General features: G+C 32.5%; 2 protein-coding genes across 2 annotated transcripts; both read left to right on the top strand.

Moving 5' to 3' along the window:
- On the top strand, positions 9,098 to 13,213 carry LOC105161315. Its single transcript, XM_011078960.2, has 2 exons — positions 9,098 to 9,805; positions 10,892 to 13,213. Exons 1-2 carry the CDS (start codon positions 9,575 to 9,577, stop codon positions 12,827 to 12,829), a joined length of 2,169 nt encoding a protein of 722 aa, XP_011077262.1. The 5' UTR covers positions 9,098 to 9,574; the 3' UTR covers positions 12,830 to 13,213.
- Positions 17,217 to 20,256, top strand: LOC105161314 (pentatricopeptide repeat-containing protein At1g60770). Its single transcript, XM_011078959.2, has 2 exons — positions 17,217 to 17,549; positions 18,664 to 20,256. Exons 1-2 carry the CDS (start codon positions 17,313 to 17,315, stop codon positions 19,906 to 19,908), a joined length of 1,482 nt encoding a protein of 493 aa, XP_011077261.1. The 5' UTR covers positions 17,217 to 17,312; the 3' UTR covers positions 19,909 to 20,256.

Raw genomic sequence — 23,046 nt, 5'->3', positions numbered from 1 at the left:
TTGGCTTTTAATCATGGCAATTAACTAGTCACAGTTAAATATTTAATTTTTTTCTAACGCAATATACATGTACGTATATTCTTTTGTATAAAACTTTATAAAATACGTATGTTCGTGTATGCATGTATATATATATATGCATTTAAAATTACATGTAAAATACATATATCTATATTATATATATAGCTATGATCATAGTTATATATGTGGTTAGAGCTTAGATTTGGAGTTATGATCATGGCCGTACGTACAGTGTAGAATGTATCAGGATGGAGACAATTCAAAATTTGTTGGACAGCAATAGTCAATACACGATTAGGACATATCATCAAGTGATGGAAACTATTCTAAGGTTGTTTTAATCCTGACATATGTTGTTGTTGTTGTTGTGGACCATGATAGTTGTTGGGTGGGCAAAATTGTGTTTTGGTATCATTAAAAAATGTTAGTTTTATTTTTGGTACTATTAATTTTCTAAGTTCGGGTTTCGATATCATTAAACTAAAAAATAAATATTTTTGGTACCAACTTAATGGTAGAGCCCATGTGTCATGCACATGGGCCTTAACGGCCGTCAACCTCACAATTTTGGTGGGAAAAGTCACATGAGTCTGAGGAAAAAAGAGGGAAAATTGATCTTTCAATATTTGTTTTGGTACCATTAAACCTAAAAATAAGTCTTTTTGGTCCCATAAAGTCATGTGTGGCACAAAATAAATAATACAACACATTCCAAAATAAAAAATAGAATTCATAAATATGAAGCAAAATATATTGGTTATAAATACACGATTTGAGCTAATTAAAACCTGGTTTGACAAAACCCACTTGACAAAATATATGCATTGCAATGCACAATTTTTTGCTAATTGAAACCCACCAAAAGACTTCAATCTATACAAGTATTTAACTTATTTCTAGATGTCTTTTTCGTTATGAAATATTTTATAAAGTTTTATTACCTGATATACATAATACTTGTTAATTTTCAGAATTTTTGAAAATTTGGGTAAATTTATAAAGTTCCTTGAATTATGCTATACGGTAGTGCCCAAAACCATACTCTTTATAAAATTATATGATAATTTTAAATAGTTTTATAATGATTTATTATTTTTTGTATTAACTAATATGAGTCTTGAGTAACATATAAAATTTATAAGATTTTTCTATGGATGGCCGAATTTTAAAAATCCATCCATATAAACTGTGAGTCTGTATTATAGTTATTCTTCAACTCGATTTTACAAATTCTTACACCTATTTGTTCAACTAAGTTTTATCTTATATATTTTTATATATGTTAATCAATACCTTTACCACTTTATTTAAAATTTGCAAAGCCATATACTAAATATATAGGTCGAAGTCTTTTGGTAGGTTTCAATTAGCGAAAAATTGTGCATTGCAATGCATATATTTTGTCAAGTGGGTTTTGTTAAACCAGGTTTCAATTAGCTTAAATCGTGTATTTATAACCAATATATTTTACTTCATATTTATGAAATCTAACTTTCATTTTGGAATGTGTTTATTACTTATTTTGCGGCACACATGACTTTATGGGACCAAAAAGGCTTATTTTTAGGTTTAATGGTACCAAAATACTGTGGAATGTTGAAAGACCAATTTTTCCTCCTTTTTTTCATATTCTCGTGACTGTTCTCGCCAAAAGGGTAGGATTGACGGCCGTTAAGGCCCACATGGGCTCTGCCGTTAAGTTGGTACAAAACATATTTATTTTTTGATTTAATATTACCAAAACCCGAACTTACAAAATTTATGGTACCAAAAATAAAACTGACCTTTTTCAATGGTACCAAAACACGATTTTACCCGTTGTTGGCAAGACTACTACTCCTTCCAATTCCATTATCACCATGAGGTTTGAATATCTGTAATAATCAAGAAATCATCTACAATTGTCGTGTGATTAGATCGAACATTATCATATTCATAAATATTGGGCAAAAATGTTTAATGGGATATATAAACATCTTAGTTCTTGACATCAATTGGTCAAATATAGAGACCGTATGTTAGATTTTGATTCCTGAAAATAATAGATTTTGATTCCTGGATACAAAGACGTTCGGACGTAGTTCTCCTGAGAGTTCGTAGGGGTTCTTTTGGCAACATAATTAGTCAAATTTAGGGACCTTAGATTAGGTTTCGGTTCCTGGAAAAAAATGTATAAAAATATTATTAGGACGTTACAAGGCGCAAACACGATCCTCTCTAAGGGTCTATTTGGATTTTTTTGCAACAGTAGGTCGACTATAGATGCCATAAGTTTAGAGTCTTGGTTTCTAGTGACATATAGGCCAGATATAAGAACCCTAGCTAGCCAGTATACATAATACAGATGCAATCTTTCTTGAGGATCTTTTAGGATATTATTATTGTTTTTCCGTTATCAAATAAAAGAATAATAATATTGAATGGTGAATTTCAACTTCTAGATTGACTTTATAAGCATCGAGATTCGAGCATCAACTGAAAACGCGATTAAAATCGTATGTTGAATATTAAATGATTGACATATATTTTTTAATTTTGTTTTTTAAAATTATAATTATGTACATACCTACCAACCAGTATATTATATATCGAGTGTAGCATATATTCTGAAAAATGCAAATGGGCTATTTAAATGAAGACCGAAAGAAGAAAGAAAAAAAATAACTATTCTAATTTGGGAGCACATATACTACGCAAATATGTAATCATTTCAGATCACTAGAAAAAATATAATTTTTTATTATGATTAATTACTATAATTAAAAGAAAAAAATTATGATAAAATACAAATTAATTATGATTTTACAATAGCTATTATCCATTGTTTCTGCAAGTGTGACTAAAATCATGGCAAATATTTTGGCTATGGTTAAAAATTATGATGAATATTGATTAATCGGGGTAAAAGTTTATATTTTTGCTTTGATTTTGTTCAATCATGATTAATAATATTGATTTATCATAATTTTTAAATTGTGGTCATTTAATTCTTTTTGTAGGGTATAATTTACTTATATTCGATTAACTACGAATATATTTATTAATTATCACTTGATATTTTAATAGTAAATATCAAAATTATTGTTGCTTAATTTATTATTGGTAACAACTTGAAAATATCACTTGATATATTTGTTTATGGTTTCATTTTCAATTTTTAGTGAAAAATACGTGATTTCAATTTTGTATAGGTTTTTGTGTGAAAATGAGAATATTTTTGGATTAATTAATAAAATTATGCTTTATATCGAAATGTAATGTAAAATCAATATATTTTTAATGAAAATATATATAAATAAATATATTTTCACTTTAATTATTATTTTAAAAGCCAAAGATTAAAACATAAACAAATAAAATTTTTCCTACGTACGAAATTTCACAATTCATTCGTAGTATCATCAAGATCGAGATAAGACTTAGATCTTATCTCAAAAAGAGACATATGATCGAAATTGCAGCATAAATCTTCAGATTTTTGTTATAATAGCCCCAGCTAAAAGTTTTTAAAACTCTGTCGATTTACTGTCGGGGTTCGACCTCACAATTATAAATACAGACATATCTTGTAGAGCCCTTAAATATTTATGAAAGTCAATGTGTTAGAGGGTGTATAGACCTATATATGTATTCAATGGTCGCCCTCATATGAGTTCAAAATCAACGGTTGCTAATAGTCTATCGGCAAGTTAAGTCGAACCCGCTCGAACAAAAAAAAAATTCGAAGGTTCTCATGTTTCGTCATTTTGAATATTTGAAAGGACAATTCGATCTTTTTTAGAATTTTTTAATTTTTCATCCCGTCAGTATAGACGCAGATACTAGTACATACATATAAATGTGACAAAAGAAAACATTTGGGCACGGAAAATTATTCAGAAAATTAAATTTGTGTGCCACATTATTTAAGTTTTGTATTTGAATAATTTATAATTTTTTTCTTTCCCATGCAGGAATAGTAGTTATTTATTTATCTATCAAATAAATTATTAAACAAATATAGTATTGGTAGTTGCGATTGTTTCAATGTGATATAATTTAATAATAATAATAAAAAAAAAACAGCCCTCGAGTGCCAAAACTTTGACTATTGCCGCCGAAATCGATGACCTTCGTACAACACTCCAACGTTTTGAGCAACCAAACATTGATTGATTACATCAAAATACACACACACACACACACAAATATTTCTAGATGTATGTATGTATCTATACATATATATTGATTTTAAACAAAAAATAATATTACTGTTAAAATATTAAGTGATATTTTAAAGTTGTTACCAATAATATATATAGATATTACATTCTTCTCTCTTGAAATTTGATGTAGTTTTACATATAAATCTCCTCTGATTTGGAAAATTACATTTAACATAAGTTCCTCCGTTGGTCAAAATTCACCTAATTTGTCGATATTAACAAACAAATTGAAAAAAAAAAGCTCTATATTTACCCCGATTGACTTATTACTGACTTATTGCAGGTCAAATAGCTCTTTTTATGATCAAACTACCCTCATACGTCTTCACGCATTAATGCATATGAGGAGGTATTTACAGTTAAGTTCGAAAAAAATTATTTGACGTGCAGTATGTTAACAATAAGTCAATCAAGTGTAGATATCAATTTTTATTAATTTTTCTATTTATATCAGTAAATTCAATTAATTTTTACTAACAGATGGACTTATTATTAGACGAAAGCAAACCTCATGGGTGCTAAATGTATCTCAAACTATAGAGAGTCTACATATAATTACACCAAATCTCAAAGAAGGAGAGTGTAATTATCCCTAATATATATGAAGCAATAGTAATTTTGATACTGTAGCAATATAATTATTAACGATATGAACTGTGCGTAAAATTATCTCTAATTTAATGATAAAATAAATATAGCCACATCAATTATTTAGTGTTACTAGATTATCAATATATATGTGTTATTAATTATTTATAGTGATAATTTGTACCCACATTTTTTGTCGGACAATTTTTTATAGGTTTTACAAAATAATTATTAGGGATAATTACACTTCTCTCTCTTGAGATTTATAATTACACGTAATCCGTGTAGTTTGAAAAATTATATTTAACACCCCTAAAGTTTGCTTTCATCTAACAAATAAGTCCCCTCATTAGGTCATAATTCACTGAATTTACTGATATTAACAAAAAAACTGAATGAAAATTGATATTTATTATCGATTGACTTACATGTCAAACAATGTAATTGTTTTCAAACTAAACTACCTTTATAATGGTGAAGATATACCTCTTCATATATATTAACGTATAAAGACTTATCAAGGTAATTTGCTCTTAAAAAAATTTATTTGACATGCATTAGGTTAGTAATTAGTCAATCGAGAGTCAATATAGATTTTTTTTTATTAATATCAATAAATTCGGTAAATTTTGACTAACGGGGGAACTTATTTATTAAAAAAAATGCAAGCTGCCCCCTGTGATATGGGTAATATGCAAAATACCCATTGTAAAAAAAGATATCAAACTACCTCATTGTGTTATTAAAATTGAAGCAATTTACTCTCTTAAAAGGAGGTGCGTAATGCACTCGCCCTTCTCACGACTAGACATGATTTTTTTAAAATTAAATATTATTTTTTAATAATATATTATATATAACATTTATTAATAATTTAATATATACATATAAATATTTATTAAATAGAAAAATACTAATTTTTATATAAAAATATATAATATTTTTAATAATATATACTTTTTTATTTTAAAAAATCCTCCCCCTTCCCCCTCTACCTCCCCTTCCCCCTCTTTTCGCCGCCTCTGTACCTTCATCTTCCCTTTCATGTCGCCGTCGCCTCCCCACCCCTCCCCTATCCTCGTCGGTATTTCTCTCTCTCTCTTTCTATATATATAATTGATATATATTTATATTTATATATATATTATTGATATTGTTTAAGTTTATATATTTGTTTAAATATTAATCGTCGATCGAAATAAATCAAAATTTGGACCGTAGATTTATTAATTCAATTTGGACCTTAAATTCAAATTAGATCTAATGATTATTAAATAAAGCTAAAATATAATTTTATAATAAAAAATTAAAGGAAAAATGCGTGAATTGTACGAACTCGCGTGAGTGGTGTAATTGCTCTATTTTTCTTTTTACAAGGGGGTAATTTGCTAATTTTTTTTTCACAGGAGGATAATTTACTCATTTCGTATAGCACAGAGGGGGGTAATTTGCATTTAACCCCTTATTTGGTAGACAGAGAAGCAAACTTTAGGGATGTTAAATGTAATTTTTCAAACTATAGGGGGTCTATGTGTAATTACACAAACCTCAGGGGAGGGGAGTATAATTATTCATAATTATTATTATTAGAACACTAATACAATATTGAGATAAATTAAAAACAAATATTATCATTTAATGCATATAATTAGTAAAATCAGTCACTATTTTCCTGTGTATCTCTAAATATATATTAATTATTTTTATTATATGTGATTTCGGTTACCGTCTTTCTATATATAGATAGAATTGGTTCCAGCTTTATGATTTACAATGGAAAATGTGTTGAAATTAGATATTGTAGATAGCTGGAAAGTTCATCTTTTGTGTTGTGAAGGCTCTTTAATTCCACCCAATTAGAGATCATTAATTTTTTTTAATTAAGTTAATTAATCTGCATTTGACTTTTGCTTGTGATAAAATAAAGTTGGTCATATGGACCCAAAAGGCTAAAAATAACACTAAAAAAAAAATGATTTTGCTTAACATCTAATGACAATCACAAACAAATTTGAATAAGAAATTTATCTCAAGTTAATTAATTAATAATTGTTACACGAGTTATTATTTTATTTCCAAATTAATATTATTAATTTCTGCTTAAAAAAAAATAGCAATATTTTAGGAGTGTTTGCAATAACTTTTACTTTTGTGGTATGAACAAGTTGTAAGTTAAGCAGTAATAAAAAGTTTGGAGTGTTTGAAAATAAAAGTTAAAAAAATAATAATAAAAAAAATAGTTGAAGGTTGATCGTTTGGAAAACACTTTTAACATCTACAATTTTACTAATAAGTTGCAAAAATTAGTAGAGAATTACAAATAATTTTTTTGCTTAAATCAACTTAATTTAAGCCGTTTAATAGCAGAAGCTGTAAAAATATTCTTTTCAACATATTTTCAATAAAAAGTTGATAAACACTTATTTTAAGAGCATCACTATAAAAATATAATATTTAACTATAGCTAATTCCCATGATTAAAAATCAATAATTGTAGCAAAAAGTCATTGACCAAGGTCACGCCACGGTTATTGGCCGGGATTTTTACGAGTATGGCTATTACATTTATAATAGCAAAAAGCCATGATAAAAATTATTTTTATGGTAAATAAGTTAAGTTTCGGGATAATTACACTCCCCTACATAGACATTCTGTAGTTTGTAACTTTGTATAATTGCATCTAGTGTTCCTAGTTATACTAAACTTCAGGAGTGGAGAATGTAATTATCCCTTAAGCTTTTGCATTTTTGTTCGGTATAAATTAATAATAACTTTTTACTAGTGCTACAATCCATAGTTAAAAAATAGTAGCTCATATAGTAATTTTTTTCTAGTGCATGAAAACTCCCCCTTAACGAATCAAATCAAGACAAGCTTTTCACGATTAGTTTTCACTTATAAATACATAGCTCGATCGACTTGAATATTTTCTTGAAATGAATGGAATAAACCTCTTTATCCATTCCTAATAAAATGGGCAAAAGAAACAATAAGGAAGAATAAATAAAAATAAGTCAAAATGCCTTGCTCCAGTAGTAATGTTAAGGCCTCACAATAAAAAAATTATGAGTTTGAATTTCTTGTTTAATTTTTCTTTGAACATGTTAATTTGAATTGAAAATATCGATATATTGAATTAATTTTTAAATTTAAATATATTGAATAAAATATTAGTAAAAAATTATTAAAATAAAAAAAAAGAATTTTACCAAGAAAGATTTTAGTCTTTAAGATAGTAATGATTTGCACGTGTGGGAAAATTCAATCATCAACCCCATGTTTCTATCAAAGGAAAAAATTAATTAATTTTCACCATTTTGACTATCAATTTTTCATTAAAAAAAAAAGTGATAATCACTCATTTTTACCCATTTGGAATTTCATCTTTTTCTCCAAAGGGTATGATTATAGTGAGCATTCTTGGTCTATAATGGAATTATGTCAATCATATCCACTTGCCCTAAACTTTTTCATGGTCAATGAAATTTTAGGGTATGACAAGATTATTGAGCCACCCTTGTGCTTTTATTTATTTATTAAATTAAGAAGTATGTTATATATATATATATATTGTTATATTATGAATTTCAACCATAAAAAATAATAAAAATTGATATTATCTATTAATAATTAATTATTTATTAATGTTAAAGTAGATAAAGATATGGAGTTAAAATGTAAGAAATTTATATATTAGGAAATTTGAGCTCAATGAATAATGTTGAAAAGTATTTTTGTTGTGGTATATTGGATGTAGATTATAGTATTAATCTCTTTGAAAGTTTCTAATAATAATATGTTGAAAAAAATAAAATTTAAATTTTACCGAAGTTAGATTTATCTTGAAGATTAATTATAAGTATATTAACTATCGTGATATGCTCGTCCCTACGTGTATATGATAAATAATATTTTATATTTTAAAATATATTATAAAATAAATAAAATATATATAAATCAACACATCATATTTTAAATTAAATTGATAAATACAAAAATATAGTATTAATAAACATAATTTTGTCGCATGAAAGTTGACAATTTGGGAAAGATCAAATATTAATAATTAATAAATAAAGATCTAATAAAGGTCAAAGACAAAAGAGAGAGAAAAAAAAAAAACTCCCACAAAAAGTACATTGTGTATACCTTAATGTATTGTACTAATTTTGTGTGTGTATATATATATATATATATAAATATATATTTCTAATTGTAACCCCACCCCAACCCACCCCACTCCTGCAATCTATACAACCCACAAAGTTACAAAACAAACAGCAAAGGTCAGCTCACGTCTCTCCATAGTCCATTCATTTGGTGTTATTCAACTCCCCTCTTCACTCTCTCTCTCATGGCCGCCAAGAAGAGTAGTGAAGCAATTTCCCTCTTGTTTAGTAGTTTTATAATAAGAGTATTTCTTCAACAACCATAAAAACACAGCCCGCATCCAGCTCTCTGTGTTCTTGAGTCTTGATTTGTGTGCTTGACTCTCTCTTATCTCTCTACTGGTTTAATAAAAAGGGCTATTTCTCTATTTTAATGCTTGTTTTAAGGGAATCCCACTTCAAGAACTGAGCTTTCTCTTCACCTTCCTCATTTTCCTGGATTTTCTTGTAAAGGGTCTCTTGTTTTCTATCCGGAGAGAAATTTTCATTTCAAGAGGAACAGCTGTATCTTCTTGGGTTTCCTTGGAAAAGGGTGTTTTTTTCCTGGTTTTAGTTTGATAAAAGGAGGAAGAAACAAAGAAAGATTTGAAATGGGAAGTAAATGGAGGAAGGTTAAGCTGGCGCTTGGATTGAATCTGTGTGTTTATGGTCCTAACAATCATGTAGTTGACAATGATGATGATGAAGACTCTCTGCCGCCGTCTGAGAGGCGGTCGGACGCCGCCCTGCTGTCGCCGCCGGGTGACTGGACGTCAGCTCCGCCGACGCCAACTTCCAATAAGCTGAAGCTTTCCAAGAGCCTGAGTAGATCTTCTTCTAAGGTCACCTTTTGTTCCTTTATCTTCTTTTTAATTATTATTTGGTTTTGTTATGGTGCTTTGGATGTGTTCATGTTGTAGGAATCTTATGTTTGATTGTTGCTTGGTGTTTGCTGCCTTTGATTGCTGATGGTAGGGAGTAAAGTGGTGAAATTATTGTCATTACATGAGAGGGGATTAAGATTTTTGACTCATTTGGTAGCTGATAAAAAGGGAATCTTGGTGGAAATGAGACTTTTTGGACCCTTGAGAGGATGGGTTTCGATGTATGGTTTCTGCAATACGTAGACGGTGTTCGATTATAGATGGGGTTTGTGGTTCTCTGTTTTCTTGGGGAGCTGAGAAAATTGAAAGTTAAGAATCTCTTTTGTTGTCTGGTTTATTTGTTTCTTAACATAAGAACATTGTTGAGTCATGTTGTTCTCATTTGTTTGATGAATTTAAGGTTATGATGCAGTTGGAAGTCTGAAAGAGATAAGGAATGAGGATGTCTTATCTCCCATTTCAGATAAATCACTGTAAATTTCATTGAGCGACATGGCGTGTGTTTTTCGTTTTCTTCTTACCTTATTCTTCAATACTTTTGTATCTGCTATTTGTAATATTTGACTTCTCATAATCTCATCATTTCCATAGCTGATGAGTGTTGTAAAGTGGAAGAACATCAGGGTTTTGTTTTTAGTCTACATTGATTTTGGGCAACTTTCTGGTCAAATATTTTAATCTGTTTCTTTCTACAATCTTTTCTCGAGGCATGTCCGTTTTTTACGCTATCTTCCCAATGTTGTTGATTTTGAGATCAATCACATTAATGAGGAGCATCGATTCATTAGGATCTGAAGAGCGGATCAGTGTTGTGTAGTTGCTTGATAGTCTTTTGTAGTGATTACGATCATTTTGGAGCTAGGAGTTGCCACGGTTTAGTTTTCACGTTGTGCTTGGACCGTGGAGTAAGAAATGCTATTATGATGGTTTTCTTTGTTTAGAAGAAGGAGAATATTAGTCCTTTGCCAGTTCAGTTTTCATGTTATGATGGTTCAATTTGTTGTCTGACGTTGATTTCTCACTTGCTTATTTTTCCATTTTCAGAAGACCTGCTCAATATGTTTGGCATCAATGAGACGAGGAGACGGCCAAGCTATATTCACTGCAGAGTGTTCGCACTCCTTTCATTTTCAGTGCATTGCTTCAAACGTAAAGCATGGAAACCAAATTTGCCCAGTTTGTCGAGCAAAGTGGAAAGAAATTCCCCTGCAAGGCCCCAACCTGGATTCTCCGATGGGAAGAGCAAGAATAAATCCGGTCGATTGGCCCCAAAATAATGACATGATGACGGTTATCCGTCGATTACCACCTCCTCGTTCAAATTCCACTCGGCATGTTGCACCACTATTTCAAGCCCCTGAGCCAGCTATCTTCGATGATGATGAGTCATTGGATCATGAAATCAGCTCTACAGACAGAAGCTTTTCTAATAAGGGTCCTGTGGATTGTAATGACCAGAGAAAAGTTAGTATGACAACGTACACAGAAGTTTCAGCTGTTGCAAGATCCAGTTCGTCAGACAGTTTTACTGTCTTACTTCATCTAAAAGCTCCTGTTTCAAATTCGTGGCACAATACCAGCCGGAATGATGCAACATTGCCCAAAATTTCCCAAACGCCTCGTGCACCCGTTGATCTTGTGACTGTTCTTGACATCAGTGGAAGCATGGCTGGCACCAAGCTTGCATTGCTAAAACGAGCTATGGGGTTTGTGATACAGAATCTTGGACCGAATGATAGGTTGGCTGTAATTGCATTCTCTTCAACGGCTCGGCGCCTCTTTCCCCTTCGTCGGATGTCTGAAGCTGGACGGCAACAAGCTTTACAAGCTGTTAATTCGTTGGTTGCCAATGGAGGAACTAACATTGCCGAGGGCTTGAGAAAGGGGGCAAAAATAATGGAAGACCGAAGAGAGAAGAATCCTGTTGCCAGTATAATATTACTATCTGATGGCCAGGATACATATACCGTCAATAACATTGGTGGCAATCAGAACCAACCGAATTACCAGCTGCTCCTTCCTTTATCTATTCGCCCTGATGAAACCTCCGGTTTCAAGATTCCAGTTCATGCCTTTGGCTTTGGTGCCGATCATGATGCATCGTCTATGCATTCAATTTCTGAGATTTCTGGAGGGACGTTTTCTTTCATTGAGACTGAAGGGGTAATCCAGGATGCATTCGCACAATGCATTGGGGGCCTTTTGAGTGTTGTTGTTAAGGATCTCCATGTCAAGATCGAGTGTGTTCATCCGACAATCCATCTTCGCTCTTTAAAGGCAGGAAGCTATCCAAACCGAGTGTTGCCCAATCAACGTGTAGGATCTGTTGATGTTGGAGATCTTTACGCAGATGAGGAGAGAGACTTCCTGGTTTCTGTAAATGTTCCCACCGAAATTTCAAGCAACGTAACATCACTTTTGAAGGTAAGTTGTGTCTACAATGATCCATTGACAAAGGAATCAGTGACCTTAGAAGGTGGAGAAGTTAGAATCGAGAGAACCGACGTGGCTAGACATGAGGACATCTCGATCGAAGTGGACAGACAACAGAACAGGATTCGAGCAGCGGAGGCAATGGCACAAGCACGAACAGCGGCTGAAAATGGGGACCTGGCTGGTGCCGTTTCTATACTCGAGAACATCCGAAAAGTTCTATCAGAAACTGTGTCAGCTAAATCACACGATAGGCTCTGCATTGCCCTCGACGCTGAGCTCAAGGAAATGCAAGAGAGAATGGCGAGCAGACACGTTTATGAAGCATCTGGAAGGGCATATATTCTGTCGGGACTGAGCTCACACTCTTGGCAGAGAGCAACAGCAAGAGGTGATTCTACAGACGGTTCAAGCCTTGTTCAGGCGTACCAAACCCCTTCAATGGTTGAGATGGTTACTCGTTCTCAGGCTTCATTGCTGGGCAGCCCTTCAGCCCAAAGGCTTCTTCGACCAGTGTGGTCGTTTGCTTCACAACCAAAGCCAAGGTAGTGAAGTGGGGTTGTTCAATCACTAGTAACATCCCACGACGTCAACCTTGTCTCCATCTTCCTTTGTTGTGTTTCCAGTTTTGTTTAGGGTGGGTAACCGGAAGAAAACAGGGCGATTTTTGCTTTTCAATACTATTCCCATCTAATTTTGTGAAGAAATAAACTCTGTAAAGGGTGCAGTATAATATTGGGGGAAGGAATGGGATCATGTAGCTAGTAGGATAACAAGTGTGGATTTGTAGATAAGGATATATGGTATTGGAGATAAAAATGGGTATTAGTTTGTAATTGTGGGGGTATTGTCTAGTGAACTATCCACCTCTTGAATGTAAGAATCGCAATGTGATTTCATCGACAAGTTTTATATTCGTTGGTCTTGTTCGTATTCATCATGTTTGCTTCCGACATATCTAATGATGCGGTTAGCCTCGTTGGCAGAACGAATCATGTGTTTTTCCAGGTTTACTTACTTGCCTTGTTCAGTTACCCTCTACAAAAACACAAAGCTAAGACCCTATCTCAAGTTTATGTTTATTTATCTTTACAGTACCATTTCCCAGTTGACTTGAACTCTTGAGGATAGAAAAGCAGCTCCATTTTCTCTTTCACTTTATATATGCAACAAAGCTCACAGTCACACTACCACCCTCTATGGCTTTTCGATTTCTGTCAATCTTCTTGCATGATTGCATCATGCTCCACTTTACCTGGCTTTTCGAATTCTGTCCATCTTCTTGCATGATTGCATCATGCTCCACTTTACCTGGGCACCCCCATATTACAATGTCTTACCCATCACACACACACACACATAGATACACCTTTTCCTTCCTTGTTTCGTGTATTTTCTCCAACATCCATCTTGCATAATTTTATTTGAACATGGCCCATATTCGTAAAGGGAAATATCCATGGACAGCCACTGATAATGGAAATGTCCAAAATATCTCATGTGAAAATTAAATTATCAATTATTCTCCATGTGATATAAAATAAAGTTAAAAAAACCACATTCGCATAGAAATTGGACCACATGCGTTTTGACTGTGAGTGGATTATGAAAGTATACTTATAGTCTCAAAGTTTGACAGAATTTTAACAGTATTTTGGTCTTTTAATCATATCCTTTTGCTTATCTTTGATAATCAACCCCTAATCCTCATAATTACGCCCGACATACTTTCGAAATAAATTAAACTCTTATAAATTCATACATTGTTCTCACCGCTTTGTTCTTGTATATTCCAAGTTCTCGATTTTACGGACTTTTTCCAACAACACTACCACAACAGATGGTTCGCAGGCACTTGACTCCTTTAGCAACAAACAACACAGCCCTATTTCATTTCGTACCTTAGGGCATAAAAGGAATTCCAATATAGGACTTAACAGAATTTTGGACAAACAAGTTGAACAAAAGCCTCACTTTTATTGAAAAAATATATAGAATATTATATAGATATTAATCCTCTATTGGATGAGACAACTGTTTAGCCTCTCATATAATAGAGGACTCGTTGGATAACCCCCCCATAAACTAAGAAATTTGAAAATACAAAGACTCAGAATTCGAAATATTATGCTTTGAAGAGTTGGAGAAGATTTATGATGATCCCCATCTGCTTCATTGCACCCTTATTTATAGGCGTCCGCGGACTTCAATTTCGGACTCCAAACTTATTTTTGATAATGTCATTGCGTACGTCTTCATCTTGTCTCTTCGGATGACGTCACTGCGTTCGTCATTGCCGCGTCATTTTCAGTTGTTGGTCATAATGGCTTGTCGGCCATGTGATTGCTAGTTGGGTTTCCTACTTTGTTGACTATTGATTTTTGTTGTTTTCTGCCAACAATCTATTTTTGACTTTTTACATTTTTTAATTTTTACTTTCTTGGAGATGCCTGAGTCGCAGCATGATGGAGTTTACTTTAGATGCCTCCATCTCTCATCTGGAAATCTACATGAACATTTTCATGAGGTTTTATAACGAGAATATTATAACAACAATATTGGCATTCAGCCTGTCATATGATAATATGAGCTTTCTCTATTTTTTATTCTAATTTATTTTTTGATAAAGCCTTAACATTAGTATTATCAACCTTTAAGTAAATTCTTTAGCAAGTAAAAATAAAGATCATTTCTTAAAAACCTTCCAAATTGCAAAGAATTCTTTCTCATTAATGTGCCAAACTTTGGCTTGTTGTTTTGAGAACAACCCTCCTATATATCTGCAAGGTTCTTCCCCTGTAGTTGTTTTTTTCATGAACACTGTTGCCATCTATAGTCATTGGCATCTGTGTAGACTACCAAATCATCCTCGTCCTGTGGTATAACAAGCTTTGGCAGGTTACTGCAAACTTGTTTCACCTCATGAACCCCTTTCGTGTGGATTTCTTCTCATTTACACTTTGAACTTTTCGTTACTTTCAAAATTGGTATAAAATCCTTTTTGTATCTCGCAAGATCCTCAATGAAGATACCTGCAAAGTTGACCATTACCAAGAAGCTCTGCAAATGCTTCTTATCCTTGAGTACGTTTGAAAAATTACGAATTTTCTCCACAATATGGTCCTATAACTCAATTCTTGTTTCGTCAATAAGAACTCCTAAAAATTCAATTCTATTGATAGGAAAAGTAGCTTTCTTCTCAGAAAGCACTAATCATTGTTTATGCCATACATCGGAAAATATTTTAAGATATTTAATATGATCTTTCATATTTTTAGATGCAATCAATATGTCGTCAATGTAGACAAACATGAATTCAAAATAATCTTTAAAAAGATTATTCATTTTTCTTTGGAATATCTGGGGTGCATTTGCTAAACCTATTGAAAGCACATTCCAGATATATTGTCCCTGTGGTGTGGAGAATGCAGTAAATTTTCTTGATTCACTCTTCATCTTAATTTGATAAAAATTAGATTTGCAGTCGAATTTAAAAAAATTCTTTTGCTCTTTTAATGCAATCAATTAAGTGTTCTCCGCTAGGAATGTAATAACCACCAAACTCTAATATTTTATTAGTATCTTGATAGTTAATTAACAACCTGAGTTTACCTTTCTTTATCTCACCATGGTTTCTAACTAGAAATCCAGGCTACTGTAGGTAGAGATTCCAAGCTCGATGAGTCCAAGACTGATATGTTCTTTGATACTCATCTGCTTATCTTTCTTATCTTCCATGTTCATCTAGATATGTTTGTATTGAACATACTTATACTTACATTGTTCCTTGACTTTCAGAGTAGTTTCGATCTTGTTCCTATCCTACAATACCAGAGGGTTTTCACTGAAGTTCCTCTGGATAAGCCTCTTGACATTCTCAAAAGAAAGCCTGCTTTCTTTGCAAAGCCTCTTAACATACTTATACACACATATGTTTGTGTGGAGTGTATCATAATCTAACTTTTTATTTGTCAAATAAAAGTATTCTTACCCCATTAAATAATATATTTAAATCATCATCATATCTAAAATAAACGTCCTATTTGAATAATATGCCAATCCACTTTTGGTACAAATTGGATTTTTTATTCTAAATTTAGTTATATTTTGTTTTTGTTTCAATTAATATATACACGTGCGTGTATAAAAATTATATTATTTATTTTATTTAAAATATTGTATACGTGCGATGCATATATTACATAAAATAGAAAATGTAACAATATTTATACTAATATAAAAAGAAATACCCTCTAAACCCACAAATGACAATTATTAACATAGTCGCACCAATTTTACATTAGCTGATAAATTAGTTTTTTTTTCTTTCTTTCAAAATTTTTAATATAATGTGTTAATTTAAATATTTTATTTTTATTTATAGCATATTTAAAAACTTTTAAGTTATTTCTCGAAAGAGTCTCGGGATCTCCTTGGTGAGTCATTGTCCTTACTCTTAAATAAGTATTTTATATTTAATATTAATACATTTTATTTATTAAATTTTTCTTATTTTTAGAATATTAGAAATTAACTGGTAGGAATAAAAATTATTTTATAATACTATTGGTCGTAGCATGCGGTTCTTGCGTGCATATAATAAATAATATTCAATGCTTCAACATATATTATAAATAAAATAAAATATATAAACTAATCCATCATGTTAAAAAAAATAGATGAAAACTAATTATTAGTTAATGTAAAATTTAAAAAATTATATAATTTAATTATTTTATTTATTGAAGGGTATTTTTGAAATTATAAAAAATTGATGCGACGGTGTTCAAATCGTGACCTTGTGCATGCAGTACCTCTTTTCTTTAGGATAATATGGATTTTTGAGGCCCACTTAATAGGCCCATTCACTTGTTTAACAGACCCAGCCCAAAACCCAAATTAAGCCCCTCTCCGACCAACGGTTGGGTCATGTTTCGTAATCTAGGGTTTTACTTCCGTAATCAAACCCAAATGCAACTGAAATTCGAATAATTCTGCGAAAATCTTCCCGTTGATTGGAGGAATAGCATAAATGGCGTCTTCGTTTATGCAGCAGTTTGCGAAGAAGAAGAGCGTACTGAAGAGGTCGTCGAAGAAGTACTTGGAAGAAGCGCTTTACAAGAAGCTGTTTAGGGATGGTGGAGAAGAGCAGAGCGTTAGGGGGAATCTGAATCAGTTTCTCAAGTCACATAAGAGTGCTTATAAATGGGAAGTCGGCCGCACGCTCAAGATACTCCGCGGCCGCAAGCTCTATGGCCCCGCGGTCAAGGTACCGCTCATTCAAGTGTAATTTATGTGCATTTTATGGATTTTTTTGCTGCCAAATTTTGTTTCTTGCTCTTCATGTTTCCTTTAATTCTTTTGGTTGTTCTATTTTTATTTCCTGGTGGAGTTTTGATGTAGAAGGGTGTAGTTCTGCATTTTTAGAAACTGGATTCTGATACATATTGATAGCTTACTTTTTTATGTGTACAATTTATGTTGTCTGATTAACAATATTTTGTTGTATTTGTGCGTATGATATAAAACACACACACAGACACGATACTGGTGGTGGGAGAGTATTCATTTGCTCGGGGGGACTGAACAGGGTTTTGTGGTTGGTACACATTATGCTTTAAATGGTTGCTAAGAGTTTGTTGTTAGGCCTCAAATGTCATATGCGCATTCTAGTTGCGCGGCACATTCGTTCTGTGTTTGAAGTTCTATGAACGGAACAGACGAATGAGAAATGAGTTAAAGGAAGATAAACAATCTTATGATAAATTAAGGAGACCCAATTATGTTATCAGAAATTGGATTTCTTCAGAAAATACTCCCAAGAAGGACGTTTTGTTTTAGCATAATGTTGGTGTGCAGAGGCTTGGATATAGATGGGAGTTTTGTCGCATGTTGTTGTGGCACATGGAAAAAGAATGAAAGATACTCCTTTAGGCTACTTTCTATTTGGTTCCCATCTAGAATGCCCATCTTAAGTGTCTTGAGCTTATCTGATAGGGTTTAGTGTGGATTGGTCACTGGGGATGGTAATTATACAATTGGTGCTGAGCACTGTCGTGGTGCTTGAGTAATCCCATTGCAGATGGAAAAAGATGTGTTTTTTATTGCATTCTGCGAGATGGTTTTGCAGCAAATTGTGTTTCCTTTGTACACTGAGTTACGGTTATAAAATGAATTTATAGTTTGTTAGTTGATTCTTCTTAGATAATCCCAGAGAAATTGCAATCTTTTCATTGCTTTAATATCTTTTCACTACCCAATACTTATACTTCCACATCAAGCATTACTGCTTCCTCAATTGTACACCTATCCCTTGAACGCTTTATTGCTTCAATAAGTTTTTTGTGTGAACATCTTCTGAGTGTCTTCCATGCTTTCTACAGGTATCAGAGACTATGGAAAAAAGAGGAATGAACAAAACAGTTAGTGATCAAGCAATACATCTTGATCTAGTAGCAAAAAGTAGGGGAATTACTGCTGCAGAAGCCTACTTTGTCACTCTGCCTGAATCCTCAAAAACTCATCTGACTTATGGTGCTCTTCTTAATTGTTACTGCAAAGACTTAATGACTGAAAAGGCAGAAGCTTTGTTTGAGAAAATGAAAGAGCATAATTTGGAACTGAGTTCCATGCCATATAACAGCCTTATGACCATGTACTTAAAAAGTGGGCTGCCTCAAAAGGTCCCCGCTTTTATCCAAGAAATGAAGGCCAGTGATATCATGCCTGACACTTACACCTACAATGTCTGGATGAGGGCTCTTGCTGCTGTGAATGATATATCTGGGGTAGAGAGAGTTATTGATGAGATGAAGAGAGATGGTCGAGTGGCTGGAGATTGGACAACATACAGTAATTTGGCATCTATATATGCTGGTGCTGGATTATTTGATAAAGCCGAGAAGGCACTTAAGGAACTGGAAAGCAGAAATGTCCCCCGAGACCTTTCAGCTTACCAATTCCTGATAACGTTATACGGACGGACCGGAAATCTGCTTGAAGTATACCGTGTATGGCGTTCTTTGAAGTTAGCCTTCACAAAAACTGCAAACTTGAGTTATCTGAATATGATTCAGGTGTTGGTTAACCTGAATGATTTACCAGGTGCAGAGAAGTGTTTCCGGGAGTGGTCATCTGCTTGCTCAACTTATGATATTCGTATAGCAAATGTCCTTATTGGAGCTTATCTTAGAGAGGATTCATTCGAGAAGGCTCAAAACCTCAAGGACCAGGTCCGGAGGAGAGGAATCAAACCTAATGCTAAAACTTGGGAACTTTATCTTGACTATTACTTGAAGAAGGGAGAGATAAAATCAGCTGTGAATTGTGTCGACAAAGCAACTGCAGCTAGTAGGGGGGACGGTGGCAAGTGGACGCCATCGCCTGCAGTCATTGAGAAACTGATGCAACACTTTGAGCAAAACAAGGACGTCAAGGGTGCTGAAGGTTTCCTGGACATCTTGAAGAAGTCTAAGGATGAATTGGGACTGGAGGTGCTTGAATCATTAATTAGAACCTATGTAGCTGCAGGGAAAAAGAGTCCCATCATGCGTCACCGGATTAAGATGGAAAACGTAGAACTGAGTGAAGAAGGTAAAAAATTACTGGACGTGGTCTCTGAGGAATGACGTATTTATTCCTTCACATCTATCTCTGTTGGTATTTTACTCGGAAGAAGGTCTTGAAATGAATTACTTCTCTTCTCTCTTTCAGCACATTCATGTGGAGGTCTGTCAATTGTGAGTTTAGAACTCTCTTTTGCGAATGGGATTTGCATTCTTGTGCCCATTGATATTCTTGTAAACCATTTCCAGCGAAGTTTTGTACCTTTCAGCAACCATAAGTTGGAATAATGATAGTGAAATCATTTTTCCTGGGCCAATTTAGCATCCTTATAATTAGATTCCTTGCATTCCTATAGCAACAAATATTCCTCGACTTTGATCAATTATCCATGCAAAGTTGAGCCTTTTTTATTTGGGATAATTAATTTTACACTCTTGTTTTAGTTTATTTACACAAATTACGCTTAGCAAATTTATCACACATATGCATGAGTTTAGACCAATGTTCTGGTCAAATTTCGTGGGATTATGATAACATTCAAAATTTAGCTGTTTTATACGATTTTGTTAAAGAAAGTTTGTTTCTTTTTCATACTAACTTATACTTATTATTACGCTCAGCAAATTTACCACATAGATGCATGAGTTTAGACCTACGTTCCGGTCAAGTTTCGTGGAATTATGAGAACATTCAAAATTTAGCTGTTTTACACTGTTTTATTAAAGAACGTTTGTTATCCTTTCATACTAATTTGTACTTATTATTACGATTAGGAAATTTACCTCACAAAAAATGCATGGGTTTAGACCTACTTTCTGGTCAAGTTTTGTGGAATTATGAGAACTTTAAAAAAATTTAGCTATTTTACACGGTTTTATTAAAGAAAGTTTGTTATCCTTTTATACTAACTTGAACTTATTATTACGCTTTGCAAATTTACCACATAAATGCAGGGCTTAGACCTACGTTCTGGTCAAGTTTCGTGGAATTCGGAGAACGTTCAAAATTGAATATTTTACACGATTTTATTAAAGAAAGTTTGTTTTGCTTTCATACTAACTTGTAGTTATTATCACGCTTAGCAAATTTACCACACATATGCATGGGTTTAGACCACAGTTCTGGTAAAATTTCTTGGAATTCTGAAAATGTTCAAAATTTAGTTGTTTTACACGATTTTATTAAAGAAACTTCGTTTGCCTTTCATAGAAACTTGTACTTATTATTACACTTAGCAAATTTACCACACAATGCATGGGTTTAGACCTGCGTTCTGGTCAAGTTTCGTGGTATTCTGAGAACGTTCAAAATTTTGTTATTTTACACGGTTTTATTAAATAAAGTTTGTTATTCTTTCATACTGACTTGTGCTTATTATTATGCTTAGCAGATTTACCACACAATGCATGGGTTTAGACCTGCGTTCTGGTCAAGTTTCGTGGTATTCTGAGAACGTTCAAAATTTTGTTGTTTTACACGGTTTTATTAAATAAAGTTTGTTATTCTTTCATACTGACTTGTACTTATTATTATGCTTAGCAAATTTACCATACAAATGCATGGGTTTAGACCTATGTTCTGGTCAAGTTTTATGAAATTCTGATAATGTTCAAAATTTAGATGTTTTACACGGTTTTATTAAAGAAAGTTTGTTTCGCTTTCAAACTAACTTGTAGATATTATTACGCTTAGCAAATTTAACACACAAATGCATGGGTTTAGCATTATGTTCTGGTCAAGTTTCATGGAATTCTGATAACGTTCAAAATTTAGCTGTTTTACACAGTTTTATTAAAGAAAGTTTGTTTCCTTTTCATACTAACTTGTACTTATTATTACATTTAGCAAATTTACCACATAAATGCATAGGTTTAGACCTACATTCTTGTCAAGTTTCGTGAAATTTTGAAAGCGTTCAAAATTTTGTTGTATTACACGGTTTTATTAAAGAACGTTTGTTACCCTTTAACTTGTACTTGCTATTACGCTTAGCAAATTTACAACACAAATGCATGGTTTTAGACCTACGTTTTGGTCAAGTTTCGTGGAATTTTCAAAATGTTCAAAATTTAGCTGTTTTGCACGGATTTGTTAAAGAAAGTTTGTTTCCTTTTCATGCTAACTTGAAGTTATTATTACGCTTTGCAAATTTACCACACAAATGCATGGGTTCATACCTATGTTCAGGTCAAGTTTCATGGAATTCTGAGAACGTTCAAAATTTAGATGTTTTTACACGGTTTTACTAAAGAAAGTTTGTTTCGCTTTCATACTAATTTGTAATTATTATTATGCCTAGAAATTTACCACATAAATTCATGGGCTTAAACCTATGTTTTGGTCAAGTTTCGTGGAATTCTGATAACGATAAAAATTTAGCCATTTTACACGATTTTATTAAAGAAAGTTTATTTCCCTTTTATACCAACTTGTACTTATTATTACGCTTAGCAAATTTACCATACAAATGCATGGGTTTAGACCAACGTTCTGGTCAAGATTCGTGAAATTTTGAGAACGTTCAAAATTGAGATGTTTTACACGGTTTTATTAAAGAAAGTTTGCTTCCGTTTTTTTACCAACTTGTACTTATTATTACACTTAGCATATTTACCACACAAATGTATGGGTTCAGACCTACGTTCTGGTCAAGTTTCGTAGAATTCTTAGAACATTCAAAATTTAGCTGTTTTACACGATTTTATTAAAGAAAGTTTGTTATCCTTTTATACTAACTTGTACTTATTATTACGCTTAGCAAATGTACCACACAAATGCATGGGCTTAGACCTACGTTCTAGTCAAGTTTCGTGGAATTCTGATAACGTTCAAAATTTAGATGTTTTACATGGTTTTATTAAAGAAAGTTTGTTTTGCTTTCATACTAACTTGTAGATATTATTACACTTAGCAAATTTACTACATAAATGCATGGGATTACCCCTATGTTCTAGTCAAGTTTCGTGGAATTATAATAACGTTCAAAATTTAGCTATTCTACATGGTTTTATTAAAGATTGTTTTCTTTTCATACTAACTTGTACTTCTTATTATGCTTAGCAAATTTACCATATAAATGCATGGGTGTCAAGTTTCGTGCAATTTTTAGAACGTTCAAAATTTAGTTGTTTTACACGGTTTTATAAAGAACGTTTGTTACCCTTTCATAATAACTTGTACTTGTTATTACGCTTAGCAAA

Source organism: Sesamum indicum, linkage group LG4 (assembly GCF_000512975.1).
Source record: "Sesamum indicum cultivar Zhongzhi No. 13 linkage group LG4, S_indicum_v1.0, whole genome shotgun sequence".
Lineage (NCBI taxonomy): Eukaryota > Viridiplantae > Streptophyta > Magnoliopsida > Lamiales > Pedaliaceae > Sesamum > Sesamum indicum.
This window is presented reverse-complemented; position numbering and strand designations above follow the sequence as displayed.